The 20,449-nt window shown below is 39.0% G+C and overlaps 1 protein-coding gene across 1 annotated transcript in view; it reads right to left on the reverse strand.

Annotated features, from left to right (window-relative positions):
* The window catches only part of TTBK1 (tau tubulin kinase 1), a 1,416,073-nt gene that overhangs the window by 91,046 nt on the left and 1,304,578 nt on the right, over positions 1-20,449 (reverse strand). The window contains exon 14 of the mRNA XM_044060281.1: positions 12,498-14,056. Within this exon, the coding sequence (XP_043916216.1) occupies positions 12,498-14,056 (1,559 nt within the window). The remainder of the gene's footprint in view (positions 1-12,497; positions 14,057-20,449) is intronic.

The following is a 20,449-nucleotide window of genomic DNA, read 5'->3' on the forward strand; positions in this document are numbered from 1 at the left end:
AAGGCAAACCTTGATAATTTGATGGCCAATCCTAAAGTGCTCTCCCTGTCTACCTTATCTTACCCTCCTTGACATTGTGGGGAAGTTATGAATATGTGTTTTTGGCTAGGCATTTAATGGTTTGCAGACTAATTGCCTTGTACTTTTGTGATCCTATGAAAAGCAGTTTCAAGAATTAAATGGGCTACAGAATATAAAGTCCTAATTTTGGTACATATATGTTAAAGTTTAAATTGTTGTTTACCTAAATATTTAATGAAGGTATTTTTTATTACCAGAGCATTTATTTTGTACTGATAATTTATGTCCCTTTTGCAAGATATGACATTTAGTGATACCGAACTTGAGGTCATTACTACTACCACTGTCTTGAAGAACTTCTGAATCTTCTACTGAAGAAATTATGTTACCTTGTTTTCAAACATCAGCATGTTTGGTTAGCTATAATCCTTTCCACATGTTCATATTTAAGTAGTACAGTCCAAAAACAAGTGGCCAAATACAAAGCCCTGTGGGAAGCAACAAGTAATCCCATCAAAATAAAGAGATAAGTCACCACTCTGACTTTGCACCCTGTTGTTTAACTAATGTTGTTAATAAATGATTACACATGGATTTACATTTACTGCATTTAAGTTGTAAATTACTCCCATACGTGAAATAGTAGATTACGTGTTAGCAAAGTCAATATAATCAGTAGGCATGGTTCATTAACTGCTGCTTTAACCTCTAAAAAGAGTGCTACAAAATCACCCCTTATCAACATTATCTTAAAGATGTAGGTCCTCTGTATCTTTTGGGTTCAGATCTACTATGACTATTTCATTTCATGACTTTATATAAGTTATTTGTCAGGTTAACGTGCCTAAAACGTTTTGGTACTGGTATGAATTACACTTCCTTTTGTAGACTTGGGCTACTACACCTTATCATATAAGTTAGGGATATAGCCACATACTAGCATTCTGTTTAGAATGACTGGCAGGAGCTTACTTAGATTTTTTTTTTCTGTATAGGAAACCTACAGATATAGGTTCATAGGTTCGTACGAGGCTATCGGCCCTAGGGCCTATACAAGCCTAGCCATAACAATTCCCTGGCTATTTCTTCCCACAATATTTACTTCCCTGGACCCCTGTCTAGCAGGGCGACTGACATGATCCCGGGGTGAAATTCTTATCTCCCACCCAATCATCAAGGTTCCTTTGGAAGAGGACCAAACAAGCACAGTACGACACAGCAACTGGAGAGTACAAACTTTAATAACAGTTAAGCGCTTTCTTCCCTCTTCAAGGGACTTCCTCAGAACGAAAGATACATCCACACCCAGCCCTTAAATAGCACTGAAGAGGGAAGAAAGTGCTTAACTGTTATTAAAGTTTGTACTCTCCAGTTGCAGTGTTGTACTGTGCTTGTTTGGTTCTCTAGTTCAGAGCTGGTTGAGAAGACATCCTTTTGAAGAGGGTCAAAGAGGCGCACTGCTTGACATGTATGGGCAGTCAATTCCAGAGTCTGGGGAGTCTCTGCATCAGGAACCTTTCCCTCCAGCATGTTTTGTTCATTGTGATGACAAGGTTTAGATCCCTGCAGCATGTCCAACAGCTCTGGGTTTGACATGGCCTTGTATGTTAAGCAGAGATCACCTCTGAGTAGACAATATGCGACAGAGTACAGCTGGAGTTTTTTTAGATGGTCAGCACAGGGCATCTGCTTTAGGCCTGTGATTCTTTAGTGAGGTATTTCTGCGGTCTTTCCAGTTGTTGCAGATGTCTTGAGAGGTACATACCAAACGGGGTGTTGTATTCTATAATGGGTCTAATGAGGGATGAGTATAGCGGGACAATGACCTCCTTTTTTCTGGATGAAAAACCCTTAGTGATGAGGTGTGCCACATAGAAGGATTTTCTGACTGTTGTGGCGATGTGGTTATCGAAGGTGAGACCACTGTCCACCTGTGTCCCTAAGTCTTTTATCACACTTTCGGTGTTTAGTGTACTGTCACCTATGTGGTAATTCATGGGTACATGCTTTTTCCCAAAGGGGATAACTATACATTTCTTGGCATTGAGCTTGAGCTTATGGCTCTGACACCAAGCATATGTTTCTATAAGGCCCTTTTGTAGAATATCCACATCATTTGGAGATTCAGTAATGGCTCCCAGTTTGCAGTCATCTGTGAACTTTGTTAGCCAGAGACCCTTAGTGTTGGCCTGTACTTCAGAGAAGTAGATTTTAAACAAGAGAGGTCCCACGACTGAACCTTGAGGTACTCCACTTGTCACTTGTCTGGAGCTAGATTTGGAGTCAGCTACTTTTACAGTGTGGGTTCTGTCATTAAGCCAGTTGGCAACCCATTGAGTGACGTAGGGGTTAATGCCCAACTTAGTAAGTTTATCTATGATTCCAGAGTGGGGGATAGTTTCAAAGGCCTTGGCAAGGTCCAGACAGGCTGTGTGGACTGCCTTATTGTTGTCCACAGCACTGGAGACTTATTTGAAGAAGTCAATCAGGTTCAGGAGACAAGATCAGCCCTTCATGAACCCAAACTGGGTGGGGACCAGTGTTTGAAGGTTTCCCATGTCTTTGTTTATAACTTCTATGATAATACGCTCAATGGCCTTGCAGATCAGGCTCGGCAGACTGATGGGGCGGTAGTTCCCAGTATCCAAGGTGGATCCCCCCTTGTGGAGTGGGATAACTGTAGCTGTGCGCCACTCAGTGCGCACAAAGCCTGAGTTGACGCTATGATTAAACATGATACTTATGTGAGGTGCCAGTTCATTTTGTAGTTTATGTAGTACACAGCCTGGGATGTTGTCTGGTCCCATGGATGCTGTATTCTTAGCTTTGGAGAGTGCTGTTTTTACCTGTGTGGCCGTTATTACCAGATTTTGGCAATCTTTCAGTATTGAGATGGCCCTTTAGGGGGAGAGAGGGGGATGAATTTGGCACTGAATCGATCTGCCAGGATATTGGCAATATCCTTGGGATCAGTATATTTAATGCCATTGTGTTGTAGCTCAGAGCAGATCTGAGGATTGCCATTTAGATTCTTGACATAACTATAGAATGCCTTGTGGTTATCTTTGGAGTCTTTGGCAATTTTATTTTCGTAACTAGCTTTGGAGGATTTTATGAGGGATCTCAGCTTCTTACTGAGGCTGGTAAGGGAGCTTTTTGCATCCTGGGATGCTGTCTGGTACCATGGAACTTGAGTTTTTAATTTTACTTGTGGCAGTAGTTATGTCTGTAGTTATATAGTTATATAAACATAAAATATCCCCTTGTCGCTATAATATTCTGACATATCTTTCTTGTTTATTGTGGTGTTTGCAGAACATTCTTCTGGAAGTACATTTGCTATGTCTTGTAGTTTGGTAATTACTTCATTTCTTATTGTTATGATAATACATTCCTGATTCTTACCTTTCAGTTTTATGATGTGACTAAAGAATAATTACTTTTTTATTTCTTTCTTCCTCTGAGATCAAGTTGGGGGCACTGCTATATCTGGAAGACCTGATAAGAAAGAAAAGCAAATAAATGAATAAACTGCCTTCATTTCTTCACCATTCCATGTCTGTTCCTATTAGCCCATTTAGGCCATATCCCCATACCTTCTAAATATAGTCATTTTTCTCATCTGTGGATTCCTAAGCTAGAAACACTGTTTCATCACTGCCTTCATACAGGCTTCATGCCAAATGAATGGAGGACTGCAACCGTTATCCCACTATCAACACATAAACCTGACTAGCCTGATATGTAAAGCTATGGACAGAATAATCATGTATATCCTAAAAGATGACATAGGTAACCTATAAACAATGGACCTAAATTAGGTTAGGTTTGTCAGCTGCAAGTCTTACCTACTCAACCTGGCAGATTTCTTTGAGAAGGTCGTCAAAGCAAAGGATAAAATGGTGATACTGTCTCCCTCAACCTGGCCAAGGCATTTGACAAAATACTCTACTCAGGCATTGTAGAAAAGCTCAATTATCTAAGTAAAAATCCCTCTATCAGCTGCTGTATAACCATCTGGTTTACAGATAGGGTCCAAGAAGTTAGAATACGGGAGTCTTCCTTCACAAACTGGTCAGCTACTAGTGGGGTGCCACAGGGTTCAGTACTGGGGCCACTCCTGTTTGTCATCTACTCCTGTGAGGTCAAGGCTAATGTCACGGGCTGGAAATGTTTGCAAACTGGGTGCAGTCACTGAATCTCCTCAACTTACAAATATTCTCCAAGAAGGCCTGACACAGACTAATAACTGGTGATAGAGTCATGGTGTAAAACTCAGTGCTAAAGAGTGCATTATAGTATCTTTGAGAATGGTGGCCACCCCATCAAAATATTAATTTGATAATACACCCCTAAGAATAGACTCTACATTCAGGGATTTGTGAACACATGCAGACAGTGATTTGGCATTAGACTATCGTGTCTATTGTAGTGGGGAAATCATTCTATGTTGCACAACCTATAAGCAGGGAAATGGAATCTGGATCCAAACATGTCAATATTCTATTATACTCTGCTCTCACAGGATCAATCACTGAGTAAATTTCCACCTTCAATATGTACCTCACCAGGCAAATGCAACATCTGGTTTGTCCTCAATGATTGCTCATGAAAAGATCACACAGTGTGGAAAACAAGTCCTATTCGGTCCATCTCAAAGCCTTGTCCTTATATTCCATCTCCTATAGAGGTGACCTATGCCTGGCCTACAAAGTATTCTTTGTGCCAGAACTAACGGACCTGTTCCACATCAATAAAACAATCAGCATCAGAAGCACTTGATCCAGGTACAATATAAATAGTAAATGCTGGAGGGGATAGATATGTGTTTCAGAGGCTCTCCCTTCCCAGAACAGACTTCACATCCATGTGAGGCAAAGTTCATCCTTGTACTTCTTCAACTGAAACTTAGAACAGTGGATGGAGAACCATAAATATACCCCTAGTCTGGCTCGTATGTCTCTATTATAGAGAGGAAGCTTGTAAATGCTCAGCCACACATTCCCAAGTATACATAATACTTATCAAATTTTATTGGGAAGAATAGCTAGGCTTAAAAAGCCCCACTGGGTTGATAGCCTAGTATTCTACTATGGTACTGTGATTTTAACCTCCTAGCATGTACTTCCATGAACTCCCCTGCATACTGCTTTCTACTAAAAATTCTTATCTGACTCAGGCATAGTATGTTTTTTTCTAAAATTACTCCTTAATTTTCTTTTTTCTGACAATCACTGCCTTTCCACCTTTTTATATATCTGCCATATTATTTGCCCCTTTTTCTATCACTCACATCTAACCAAGTACTGCCAACATGGCCAGCTTTAGCAAAAAGTGAATCTGTTGGCCAGCTAGGGTTCCATTTGTCTATGTGTTTTTCTAACATTTATTTGTTTATTTAAAGTAAAGAAACACTGCATTTCTGTAAAAATAAACAAATAAAATATACTAATAAAATGACATAAACCATCCCTTTTCAAAGCATCTATTTTTGCTGTGCCTAAGTGGGGACATGTTGTATACACGACCACACAACTTGTGTTTTTTGCTCCATCACACCTATGATCTAAACCATAAATCTAATTTAATTTCCTAGAACATGGGTGTTACAGCAAGGATCAGAAAGCCTGCATATTTTAAACTGTAAAAATGGATGTAATGGCAATGGTGGAAACAGTGAAGAAAGACTCATTGATCAGCAGTGCAGTAAGGTATTCTTTTAATCCTGGCAAGCGGCAAGATATTAAGGCCAGTGGGCTACTTTAATGTATCTCATTCACATATGTGTTTGTGTGAAACAGAGTTGACCTACATTACTGTGACAAGCTTTTTATATATTTTATTACAGTCAAACATCTCAGATTCACACAATCAACAAAGCATATATATAATTGCTGGGTAGGAGCTGTTGGAAGAAGTGTTGCATGTGGATGAAAATCACTGACTGCTGCTGTTTGCTTATTACTCTGCCTTTGTTGGTCTATTTATTTAAGTGAAGCAGGTTGGAATGATTTACTATGGCAAATGTTTGTGTGAAACAAAGGTGAAATATATTTCCATGACCATTATTTTTATAACAAACAGTTATCTGAAGTGCACAGTGTCAACAAAGTGGCTGTAAATTTTGGGTGCAGTGGGTTGTCTGTGAATAGAACAGAGACAACTGTAATTTGTTTGGTTTAAATAGTCATTAATCCAGTTTTGCAGGACTGCTATGCATTTGTATGAGATAAGCAAGAACACTTTCAAATTTGAAATACATTACTATGGCCATTACATTTTTCCATAGTCATCTGAGATATATACAGTCAACAAAGTTTATGCAATTGCTGGTTATGTAAGCTGTCCATGAATGAAAACAACTGACTCTGCTGTCATGGTTAGTTTAAAAATAATTTATCTGTTATTGCAGGATTAGCATGCATTTTGTGTAAAGCAAGGTCAGATACTTTACTGTGGTCATTTTATAAATTAAAATCAGATATCTGAGTTGTGTACAGTTGATGAAGTGGTTGCAACTGATGGGTATGGAGGTTGTCTGTGGATAAAAGTGACTTGCCCCTGCTACTCTTTGATCACTGTTAATTTCTCTCAATTTCCATCCCAGTCAGACATCAGCAATGCACACATTTAATGACTGTCTTTGGTGGTCTGAGCAGGATGTAATCATAAGCTATTGCTTAACAGCACAGTGCTGTTGTGAGCAGCATTGTCATCACAGAGAACTTGGTTCGCTGGTTGAGTTCTTGGCTGTGTGTTAACTGGGTAAGCTGGAGACAAGTGACCATTTTCAGGGACGACCAATGGATATTAGTAAAATGACTTATTCAAATTCACACAGCTGCCAAGTGGAGGTGGATAGAATCAAACCTTGTACACTTGGCTATAGCTCATTAACACAGAGCCTTAATCCTCTGCTCTAAATGCCTGGCAGAAACTTTGGTAATTTCCACCAGTGCCCTTCAGACAGACTGCAGGTGAAACAATAATCCTCTGATTATCCTGTAGGTAAGTGTGTGTGTGTGTGTGTGTGTGTGTGTGTGTGTGTGTGTGTGTGTGTGTGTGTGTGTGTGTGTGTGTGTATTGTGACAGAAATAGCTTGTCAGGGGCAGTTTCAATATATGTGTGCATCTGCTAAAAATAAATTTGCCTCTCTGATTGACCTGTCTAGTCGAGGGCACTATCAGCATGTGTGAGTGTGTGAAAAAATATATATTACCAATTTTTATCTGTGGACAGACACACACGCAAATACGCACACACACACACACACACACACACACACACACACACACACACACACACACACACACACACACGCACACACACACACGCACACACACATGCACACCTCTTCTGGAAACAGGTAAAAAAGAACAGTCAAAAAGTCATCTTTAAAAATAAGGCATAAAATGCATCACACAGCAGCTAGACTCTCAGACCTTCCTTGGCTTTTCACATGGAGTTTGACAAAGGGTTAGGAGGGGCATCTGCCCTTGGCCCAGCTCATCTAAAATTGCCCTGATTCACAGATATGCACAGATATCACTATAGCTTGTTGGAAGGGGGACCATGTGGCTATTATTTGTTTACTTTTCCTCAGAACCATGCCTTGAAGGTATGCAAAGAAGGTAGTTATAGCTAGTGTGAGGGCTTGGAGGGACTTGTGTGGGAGCTGGTGACAGTATGGTCACTATTTCTTTAACGTTCCTCACAATCAAACCTCAGAGATTTAGACAGAATGTCATTGCTGCTTGCCTAGTGGCAGTCTACTTTCTAAGGACAACAAGTTAAAAACATTACTGTGATCATTATCTTTTCACTTTCCTCACAGTCAAACACCAGACTCGTATACAAGTGGCTGTCTTTATAGGTAGTGGTAAAGAGGCATGACATGTATATACATCTGACAGCAGCAAGTTGATATATGTACTATGGCCATTAGTTCTTTCACATTCATCCCAATCTGACATCAGAGGAGTTCACAAAAGGTGGACATATTTTGGGTAATACAGGGCTGTGTATATCTATGACAGTAGTATCTTGAAATATATGACTGTGGCCATTTGTACTTTCACTTTCATCCCAATCTAATGCCAGATGGGTACACATAATGTTTTTATCATTTTGGGAGGATGCAGGGAGGCAGACACTATTCCCAGATGTAATTTGTGTATCTTTGTTAGTTTACTGAAAACGACCATTTTATCAGCTTTTAACATTATACCTTAGACAGAAGTTATATCTCCCTTGAATATAAAAAATAACAATGGATTTCTTACATTACCCACAATACTTGGTCAGGCCATCACTTGATTACAAAATTTGGAAAAGCTGGAAAATGCACCTCAAGGCAACTAGAATCCCAGGTATTCTGCAACCTAGCAGCCTCAAGACTCCCAAACTGATTTTATTGTTTCCTCCATAGTTATTACAGTGCAGTTTTGGCCAGTAAATGTGTTGAAAGGATGGGTAAGGAATGGGTAAGTACTGTTAATATTAAGACAAAGTGTGAAAAAGTAATTTGGACAATCTGTGGAGGACAGGGTGGGGGTAAAATGTAGTGGTACTGGCAGTAGTGCATGGGAAGAAATGGTGGACAGCAGGAGACCTTTCCTAGAATTCCATGTCCCATATGTCCTTCCCTGACTGCTGAAATTATTTATTGTATTATTTCCTGTAATTTCAACTTTTGTGACTCTGTATTTACCTATCCACTGAGTCCTGGTTGTATACCAAATCCTTTTGGTAATATGCTCATCTTGCAGTCTCATCCACAGTGGACATTACTTTATTGGCTTGCCTGTTCACAACACAAACAGCACTGGAATTACACATTCTAAAGACTTAAACCTTGCCTGTGATATAAATAGGACCTGCTAGAGAGACAGGTATGTATCCCAGAGACTATCCATCTCTGGAATAGGCTCCCCCATACATGTGAAGCAGAGTTCCTCCCTAACCCAATTCAAGGTAATTGGACAACTGGATGGGGAACATGAAATTAATTCCTGGCTTGGAACCTATGTCTCTAATGGACACAAACAACCTGTAAATGGTCATCTCCTAGGCCCCTGCTTGTAAATGTTTCATCTCACAAGATCTGCTTACACTTATCAAGAGTACCAAAAACTTGTCAGAGATTTGGGATGCATGGCTAGGCTTAAAAAAGGACTTTTAGTCGTTAGACTAGTAAACACCTATGAACCTATACATAATGTCCTATGCACCCTGCCATAGCCGCCACTGGTAAAGGAGTTCCACTTGCCCAGTGGAATATGGTTTATTGCTTTTTGCCACAGTTTCACACAAAAATAAGTCAATACTTCAATTAATTTCTAACAGAGTCTGTCACTTAGCTTCATAGGTACTTACTAGGCTACAGATCTGTGAGGGTCATTTGAATAAGTGTAACCCAGAGTCCTTGTATTTTAAGCACGAGAAACCCAGAGTCATGTAGACATTTATATTTTGCCCCTCTGTATTAGGAACAAAGGTGCTAAACTAAGGATGAAGTTGTAGTTTCCCATCCAGTCTTCTGGATTACTCTTGAAAAGAGTAAGAGATGTACTTTGCTTTACGTGGAGAAGAAAACAATTCCAGAGAAGTGGTATATCTCTGTGATGCACAATATGTTGCAGAAGAGATTACAATCTCCTGAGTGGGTGTTTAGGCTACCACTGGACTTGTGGATATGCAATAGGTCTGAAAGGATGCAGTCAGTTGAGGTTCTATAAGTGAGGCAGAGACCACCCCCCTCAGTAGCCTGTAAGATACCCAAAGAGGGAAACGTTGTCAGTGTAACTGTTATGATTTAGACCCTTGATTTTCTTGCTTAATAAGCACTGTGGTTGTTTAAGTTGTGTCAAGTGTTTGGACAGGTATATAATGAAAGGTGATATTATACTTAATGATTGATTTGACCTAATACGTGTTGAATAAGTGGAACTGTCCTGTCTCTTGACCTTGATGTCATATCCTTACTAGTAAGCTGCACAATGAAGGAGGACCTTCTTATAATATTCACTACATGATGACTGAATATCACTTCATTGTCTACATAGGTGCTCAGGTCACAAACTACTGGATCAATTTTCAAGGATGTGTTGTCAACCAAGACTCCATATCTGGAACAGTACTGTAGAGGCAGAACAATCCTCATCTTAGCCCACCTACTCTTCATATTGCTCAAGCAAGACACCCCAATCCATGACATGGTTTTCTATTACCTCAGTTAACATTTGTTATGAACTTTTTGTGTTTCAGTTTGTAACTCTCCAAGTTACACAAACCTGTTCATTTTTTTCTCACAGTATTACAGGCACAAGAAATTCGAGAGCAGTTACTTTCTGTAACATTATATATTCAAAGAAATGGTCTGTAGTCTACATTACAAAAGTGCAAATTATTACTAAATCCAGGGGATCATATCTGCTAACCAAGAAAACCTGTAAAAATGTCACAGCAGTAAAATGTTGCAGCCACATTATCCATTATGTGCTCATCAGAGAGAGGCTTGAGGAATGAACAAGTGGCATGAATAAAAATAAGCAGAAGTATATCACAAACAGTAGAGACCTGCAGGACCAAAAACAGAAAAATATGAGGATGTGGAGATGATACAAACAAGGAAGACATTTTTAACAACTAGTTTAGACAGGCATTACCAAAAAACAAAATGAACACCAATACATTAGTACAGGGGAAGAGAATCACATTAAACTACCACCCAGCAGAGCTGGATAAGTAACTCAGCAAGTTACACAAAACAGAATGTGCAGTCAGGCCTTCTGAAGATGGAAACTCATGGAACATGGTAAAAGTGGACCTTCTACTGAGATTATACATATTTTATGGTGAGACACACCTCCTAATAAGATCACATATATTTTATGATGAGACACACCTCCTACCACATCATCTCAAAACCAAGAGTGTCCAAGTTCCAGTAAGGCGAGGCTCAGGGAATAAAACAGATGGGCAATACTGTCTGAGCTATGATTTTTCAAACATTTTTAGGCATTCTTTTCTCCACTGTCTTTGAAATGTAATATATTAGAATCTATTTAGGTAGGTTGGTACCTGTGAGGAAAGCTTGCAAGGACGGCTCTGAAAGATAGGCAAGGTCATGTGGAGGTAAAAGAAATGTGAAAAGGAGAAAAAAATAACTTCATAATGGTGAGGCAGCACGAGTGAATAACAGTACACCAGTATGACTATGAAAAAGGTCCTAAAAGAGCATGTGAGTCTTAAAGCAGTATAAAATAACTGGATTGAAAAATGGAAAGCACAACAGTAGTGCGAGGGAAAAGGAAAGGGCATAGTGAGGTGCTGGCAGTGCTACTGACATTTATTTAACATTATCTGCTTAAAACTATAATAGTTTCCAGAAACTAGAGGATGGCAGATGTAGCAATAGACTGAAGATATATTATGACATTGGGTGAAGCCCTATGTTGTTAGAATGGTTTACAAAGAGAATGTGGCATATATAGTGGAGTTCAATTAAGCAAAAAAGAAGCAGGATTTTTAAAGTAGGGCACTTAATATATAGCTATACAGTATGCTGGCAGAATGGCTACAACTGCTGGGGACATCCCAAAGTTGTTAGCTGTGAGTTTCCAGGCTGTGTGTGAAAGTGCCTGACTACCAAAACAATTCATAAATGTAAGACAGTCTCTAACCTTGCATCAGTGAGATGAATGCTTAACACAACATTTTCTCAGCTCTTGCCCTTTTTAACAGTACATATCCAGACCATGTAAAAGATCAAATGATTTTCATAAAGAACAGTCTGTTGACTCAAAGGTACAGAGGCATGTTGTTCACCTATGCCACTGGTGGACCAGAATGGTAAATAACAGGGGAACATAAATAGCCTTTAGCCTGCTTACTTCTCTTGGGCAATATAATTTGGAAGGTGTGGACAGAGTTCTTCATGTGACTATAAAATGATATCAGCTCCTTTCTAAGACTGGGATGGCTGTTATTTGAACTATAAAAGACATAGCTAGAGATAGCACACTAGTGAATGGATTAACGTGGACATATGTATACTGTGGCCAATTAAGTCATGTTATGCTTGCATTCCCTGGGATAGTTGAAATCTAAAGGTACTTTATTCAAAAAGTTCCTCACTCATGCAGTGTGACACCCATAGGCCCTGGCCTCCCAGCACTGCTCCTTAAGTAGGAAAGCCACAAGAGTGATGAATAAAGGGCTGCGTACTTTGAAGCTTGTAGTCAGCATTGATTGCAAACCCATATATTTAGGGAAAATATGAAAAACATCTTCTGTGTTGCTTGTTCATCATACTCTTAATCTCAGTTCTTTGTAAGAAAGAAACCTTTGTTTTTCACTTGCATTGATAGCATGTCTTTTGTTCTGATATTTCCATTTATTTTTATTACTGTCCTGGAGTCATTTTATTTCATTATGCTTTAAATTACTTCACAGAATTATGAACTTCTACTTACCTGTGCGACACTGCAGATTCTAACAGGTTACTGTGATGTGGTGGCAAGGGAGACACAGAAGTGCTTTCACGTTTTACATATGTAACACCTGCTTTAACTGATGTAACTGGGCGTGGGATTCTGCTTTTCACACCTAGCTCCCTTTCTAAGGAGCCAGCTTTCAACAAACATGTTCTTGGGGGCCCAGTATCATCAGAGTCATGTGTTTCTTCCTCAGAGCCTGCAGCAGACAAGGTTTCTGAAACCCTCCTCCTTTCATCAGTGGAAGAAGCTGAAGAAGAAGCTCTTGATGCTAGTCTTAGCAAATGGGCCTGTCTTTTTGCCACGACAAGTCGGGCAAGATCTGGCTGTTTTGTTCTTCTGTAAAACCTTTCTCTTAACGAAAGAGAAGCTAAGTGATCAGAACCAGTCTCCTCTTCAGAAAACAATACTGGAATACGACTCCTGAAATGAGACACTAGAGGTCGTTTAGGAACATCTTCAAATCCATTTCTGAGTTCCTCCAACATATCTGCTTGTTTGAAATCTTCTGCTGATTCTACAACATTTTCAGATGTGCTCGAGACAAAAGGCTGTATACTTTCAGCATCTTGACTAGAATAATCTTCTAGAAGACAAATGGTGCCATTTGGTATTCCCATTTCTACTTCAGGTGTTTCTGTGGAAGTTAGGATTTGATCTTCAGCTGCTACAGGACTGTTTACACCGTTATCTCTGATGATCTCTTGCTCTTCAAGCTCTTCCTCCACCACTGGTTCAACAGAAGGTCCAATATGTTCAGTGTCCTCATGCCTCATCAGATTACCACTGGAAGACATAACATTTAAATGTGTTTTTTCAGCAATATGCACAAATGTTCGCTCAACTTTGGTGAAAGGTGTAGATGAGGCTGTAACTACAAGAAGAGGCTTTGGCTCTGATTTGAGGACAGAGGACAAAGTTCCAGGTTCTGAAACATCCAGTTGACTGCCCATTGGATGCAGCCTCTCATTCTGAGGGGTTAATGCTGCTACTGTTCCAAGATCAACATCTGGACCAAATTCTGTTGCTAGTGGAGATTTTTTTACATCACCTGGGGAAAACAGTACAAGTGTCTTAGAGGCTTCTTCTAATTCTAAGTCACCATCGACTGTCGATGCGCGGCCCTTTGATTCCTTTTGGTCATCAGCAAGAAGGGTGGAGGGAGCACCTTCCTGGCTTTGCTCAGTACTTTTCTGGCTTACCTCACTGCTGGACTCACTCTGTTCATCAGCCTCATTTTCTTGTGACTGATCTTCTTCTTCTTCTTCTTCTTCATCTTCTTCATCTTCTTCTTCCTCTTCATCCTCATTTTCCTTCAGACAGACTCCATTCAGTGCCAGGTGATGGGGAGTTGGGATGCAAGGAGCAGTGAAAACAATATTTGAAAAATCTACTCGCTTTGTTCGCTGTGGTATAAAATCTAGTGTTCCTGGGGTCTCCTTTGCCACTAAAGACTCCCTTCTGTAATCTTGATAAGGCAAACTGAAAGGCATCACTGCTGTCAAAGTGTTCACATCAAAGGGTTTAGGAACAAGCACCTGAAAGAATAAGGTATAACATATGTTTGAAACCATTATGTAAATAATGCATGTCTTTTAAACTGTCTACAAATACTATGTAATGACATGAAACTACATTAGCTTTTTCATAACTCCACAGCTGCCTTTATTAGCAAAAATATTGCCACATTCACAATTCAAAGCTTATAAAAACTAAGTAAAGTCCAAAGATTTTAGAAACAGCCTAGTACTTCAGTTAGAGTGCCTTCCTTATAGTGAACTGTGCTACTTGGTTATTTATAGAACTATTGGAAAATGTGATTTAATTTGTATATTTTGCAGTAGTATTAACTCAAAATATGTACTGGTCTATCTAGAAATGTCAAAAGAAAATCTGAAGATATTTAAGTGGTATCTCATATGTAGAGTTTTTACTTTCTGTATTTAGAGAAAACTATTTAAATAAATTTCAAGTGTGATAGACATTAGTATAAATACTGCTATATTTTTGTCTCGAGTTATTCTCACTGACAAAATGGTCACTCTTCATCTTTAGCAATTCTGTTAATCTTATAAATATTTACTGTTCACTTATAGCAACCTGTTAATACTTATCACATGTATGACACTAAATAAGCTTCACATTTGAAGTGTTCCTAAGAAATCTAATTACCATAGTGTTTACCTGAGAGCAGAAAATAATTAGGCTTCATTATAATGCAGTTGAATTGTTTTTACTCAAAGACACCTGCCTCATTAAATCTACCATGCAAAAACAAAAATAAAGTTACCATTTTCTACAGTGAAAAAAATAGATGCTCAATTTATAAAGCTGCCATCATAGAAAAGGACAGTATTACACTAAAATAACTTCTGCAGTGTAGTCCAGAAAACCCAGACTGGAGTAAATTTTAATTAATCACTGCTAAAAAGTGTACATTCCCATTGTATGCAACCATTCTGCTTTAAGCTCTGATAAAATGTATTTAGCCTGGAGAAAATACATTGAAGCTCTTCTAAAATGTATTTAACCTAGAAAAGCCTTACCTTGCTTAATAATGAGTTGTTCTTTAAAAACAAAAATTGCTTTTTTTTTTACTTTTTGAAAAATCAGTTACTTAACTGGTGCATGCAATGGAAACAGAGGAATATGAGTGGTTTGCCGATCATAACTTGCTTATCATGTGATCGAGATGGGTCTACTTCAAAACATCGAAAGCCCACAATATCAAAGACCAAGTCATTGAGATGAATGCATCAAAACTTCACTTCACTGAATGACCAGATCATCAAATCCATTCCCAGGGTAAGTAGCCACTCATACCACAACTAACGAAAATTAAACCATACCATCCCCAACCCACCCAAGTGGGGTGTTATGCCCCCACACCCCCTAATGTGGGGGACTGCACTCCTCACACCCCCTTAACTAAATATACCAACTCTGAGATCACACTATAGTTGGTAAAAGGGCAAAGTCCACCTTGCTGGCCAACAGCTCACTTACCATGGGAATGGATTCACCAATCCAGTCGTTCACTGAAGGGAGGTTTTGATGCTTTTGTCTCAACAATTTGGTCTTCGATACTGTGGGCTTTCGATGTCTTCGGGTAGACCCATTCAAGACATGGATGCCAAGTAACTGACCTTGAGACCAAAGCTTGAGAGGTGAATCTTGGCATCCATGTCAGGAACAGATAATTTAAAGTTATGATCAATGACAAGATCATAATTCTTTGCCTTTTCCTAATTTATCTTGTTACAGGGAAAAACATTGCTAATTATTTTGCCAGTTTTCAGTCATAAAATGCTTATCAGATGCTCTCAAGGAAACAGTGTAATGCAGTCCGTTACGTTTACACTTACCTTTCATGCCTGTCAAGTTGTCAAGCTTTTCACAGGACATCCAGATTATTGCTTCATATTTTTTGTTTGTTCTCATAAAATATGAGTTTTTGGAAACTATGGATTGAAATCACTTAATAATGGCATGCATTTCAGTTTCATAGTTTGTATCCTCCAGAAAATGGATGCTAAAACAAATTCTGTTATTCGAGCAATTATGTTTGTTTGAGGAAGCTGAGGACATGTTACTGGTACAAGGAGCAGCAGAAACAAATCTTTTGTTCTGCCACTGTCATTTGCTGGATAGCAGGGACAGCTCGTGTTATCGGACTGCAGGACGGCAGCCATCCCACCTAGAAACAAATGAAATAAAAATTGTGAAACATAACATTTAAAAAAAAAATTTTTTTTTTTACGAGTACTGACTTCCGAACATGTGCAGACACACTCAGACTGCCCCGCAGATTCCCAGGAATCTGTGCGGTAGATGACTGCACAGAACAGAGGAGCTCCGGACTGCTTGATCTGCAGACAGGACCGATCAAAGCTCTCACAGGGAGCGCGGGACCAATCAGGAGACAGGTAAGTTGACTTTGAAGCATTGCAGTTGAGCACAGGTTTCCAAACAATGGTGGAGTGGCTTGCATGGAAGCGTTGAAGTCGGTCGAGTTCTGGACAATGGAGCTTTACTGCTTCAATCAGGTGTGTGTGTGTGTGTGTGTGTGTGTGTGTGTGTGTGTGTGTGTGTGTGTAAAATGCCCCTTTTAACACATAGTGGTGGGTAGAGATACTCAGGCTTGAACCCTGGATGCAGGTGGCAAGGACTTGAATTCCCTACCCACCACTATTTGTAAAATATTGCAGATTTTTGCGTCATATTTGTTCTGTTCCTCATAAAATCTGTGGTTTCTGTATCTTCAGTTTTCCTTGCAAAGGTTTGTAGTGCATTGGTGCACTGGTAGCATTGTTGCCTGACAGCTACAGGTTCTCTGGTTTGATTCTTGGCTGGGGTGCCTTCTGTGTGGAGTGTCCTCCCATCCCTTACAAAGATGTTTCTGGAGTGTTTCCCCCTGCTCTGCTGAAAATTGGCTTTGTTTTGTTCCACATCAGACTAGTTTCCTGGTTAACAAATGTTTAAAAATAACAGGCATTTGAATTTCAGACTTCATATTCTTCAGAAAGTACATGGTAAAACAACCTTTTATTCTAGCAATTGTCTAAGTTTATAACATAGATATTTGAAATTTGCCCATATTTTTGGGACTGTATTCCCCCATTATTGGCCTCATCCACGTATTTTGTGCTAAGGTTGAGAGCTATGATGAGAACTGAATTCACTGAATGTTTGGGGGCTGTATTCCCCCCATTACTGGCTTTGTCCACATGTTTTTTGCTAAGAGGTTGAGAGCTATGGTGAGAACTGAATTCACTGAATATGTTTGGCAGCTGTATTCCCACATTATTAGCTTTTTTCATGGGTTTTTTGCTAAGAGGTTGACAGCTATGGTGAGAACTGAATTAACTAAATGTTAGCCATTTAAGTTTGTCTTCCTCTGTTTCAGCTGATTTGGCATAGTGGTATGTTTCTCCGACTGTTTTGCACAAGGTCCTCTGGGTTCAAGACGTGGCAGTGAAATGTATGGTGGTAACACAGCATTTTATTCTAGCAACTTTCCAACATTATACAAGCAAAGTTTAAAATGTTTTCCTGGTGTTTGGCCTTTTGCCCCCCCCCCCAATAAATTTTGGCTTTTTCCAGATTTCTTGTGCTGCAAAGTTCAGAGATACAGCTGAGTATCAAGTAGATGTTACAAGGAGCTGAGAGCTGCAGGGGAACAAAAGTTTAGTGCTGCTTATGCTAAGTCTGCTTGCATTGTTAATAGCACAACAGGTAGTGTACTTGCTTTTGATGCAGAAGGCTGTGGGTTCTACTCCCACAGTAGGTAGATGCATTGCTGATACTGTACTGTGTTGTAAAGGGGGTGGATGCTGCAGTCCTTTTTAGCAAAGATACCTAGTAACTATGAACCTATTATCAGTTTGTCATCCATTCCTTTATCATTTTTTAATGCATGCAACATAGGCAATTTATTCTTCAAGGGCAACAGGCACTTTATTTGTAGATGAAACAATGACATATAAAGTTGTTTGCTAGCAGCAACCTCTTTATTAGTTACATATTTCTTTAATGTGGATTTTACTACTTCAGAGATTGTGCATATTTACTGATACTGGTGGACTATAGAAGGTTGAGTAGACTTTTTATGATGTAAATGTTCTGAACTGGGCAGTTTTATCATTGGTGCATGCATTTTGTTTCATTGTTTACTGGAAAAATTTTCAAAACAATAAATTTAAAATGCCCTCTAACAACTGTACTGTATTGTACAAGGAATATAATGTAATACAGTCAGGAAGGTGTATCAAAGAGCATGTGTATGTTTCATGTTCAAGGGGCTTATGATTTTGAAAACAGCCCAAAATTAATATTTATCTGCCACTGGCAAAATGTATTTTCTTTGAATGTGGGTTTCAATGCTGTTTCAATGCATGTGAGTTTCAAGGGCAGAGACGTTTTAATGCTAAGTCTATTTTCATTGTGAGACTGCATTGCTTTGTTTAGCAGATATCTATTAGGGTTTGTGCTGTAAAATGTAAAATAAAACTTTCAAATGAAATCTAAATCATCGCAGAAGTAAAGCAGTATGCACATTACAGTGTTTATGGTAAATGGGGCAAAATAACCAAGGAATGGGACATTGGAATGGCTGCAGGGGGGAGGTTCCATTCGACCATGATTTTCTGAGGGGGCGGAAGGGTAGCAAACTCAGACAGCCCCGGCTGAACTATACCTCTCAGTTGTCCATATGTTTGCAGAATGAACAGATATTTGCTTCTTATTTTTGATTTGTTCCTCATATAATTTGTGGTTTTCTAGCAAATCATTTAGGAATGAAGTCACTAAATGACAGACATTGAGTTTCAGACGTCATAACCTTCAGAAAAATGCATGCTAATGCAAGACCTGTTATTCTATCAACTGTCTTAAGTTTATACAAGAGCAATTTTTAGTAGTGTTTGTATGTTCCCCCAATATATTTGGCCTTGTCCAGATTTCCTGCATTAAGAGATTGAGAGGTATGTGCAAATTGCTTTGTAGAATTAGGAATATCCAACCTCTCAATTCTCCCCAATTTTGGCTCAAAATGTTGATCTCCCCTAATAATCCCTCCTCAAAATGACAATTTTGGAAGAAAACGTGGAGGGTTTACAATTATATATAACTGTAATGATCAGAGTTATAGATTACTTTTATTTCAGAAATGCATGTAGATGCTCTTATTTTGTTAGCTGCTCAAGTTAACAGTGTTAATATTAAAACGTTGTCCCTTTTTTGACAGGTTCCCAGCTGTATTGTGTGGCAACTTTATATTTTTGCATCACATTTTTGGTCTGTTTTTCATAAAAGTGTGGTTTCTGGTAAATTAGTGGCAAGTCATTAAAGATTGAAGGCAGAAAATAATGGCAGACATTTGAGTTTCAGATTTCATACCCTTCAGAAAATTCGTACTAATGCAAGACCTACTACTGTTCTATTATCTAAGTTAATAAGAGCAATATTTACAAATTGTCCTTATTTTTGGGCCTGTGTCCCACTTCTAGTTCTATGTATGGCTTTGTCCAGGTTTCTTGCTCTGAATTTGAGAGGTATGAGTGTCAGAGCCATCACCGTCAGCCAGAGACATTTCAAATTGTGACATACTTGTTGCACCCCACTCCCCATTGTAGTGGCTCTGGATGTGTCCAAGGAAGGCAAGGAGCAGTTATGCAGTATAAGTGTGCAGAGTATTCCCCCATCCAAGGTAGATCACAGGTACGACCATGGCTTTTCATCTGTCCTTGATTTTGCAGAATGTTCTGGTTTTCTGTCATATTTTTATACTGTTGATTTATGCTTCTTATTATTCAGAAAATGCATGCTGTCACAGTGCCCTGTTGCTCTGTTTAAGTAGCAGTGATTTAATGACCATCAGGTAAGCTTGTCAGAGATTGGAAGATGCAAGTAAGCTTTAATAAGCATACTGTCAAAGAATTACCAGAATTGAAAGCCTTTTCGTTGTTGCTATGCAGAGAATATTTACATAACTAGATAATGTATAAGCCTTGGGTATTGAAATGCATATGACAGTATTTGTAATAAAAGGACAGGATTACAGTATTTTCAGAAGCTCATTTCATTTGTTGGAGACTTGCAGTCATCTTTTGTTGGAGAATTGCAGTCATCTTTGCAGGCTTTACCCGTAAACTAAACAGAATGCCAATCTATCATGTGTGGTCCATAACTTGTGCAGGAATCCGTTAAGCAATTTATCTTGAGCTTGTTTCTTGTTTGCTGTTAATTTTTTACTTTGATCATGTCTTCCCCATGAAACAAGTAGATAGTTGTGTCAGGCAGCAGGTCTTTTCGATAAGAAACATTTTTACAAGTGGAGGTATCACAGAGATTGCTACTTTCAGCATGTTACATGGTAATTTTATAAAGCTGAATATAAATTATAATTAGAACTGCAGTGCAAGGAGTAGTGG

The sequence above is a fragment of the Protopterus annectens genome, chromosome 1.part0, assembly GCF_019279795.1.
Source record: "Protopterus annectens isolate FY-2018-M chromosome 1.part0, PAN1.0, whole genome shotgun sequence".
Lineage (NCBI taxonomy): Eukaryota > Metazoa > Chordata > Ceratodontiformes > Protopteridae > Protopterus > Protopterus annectens.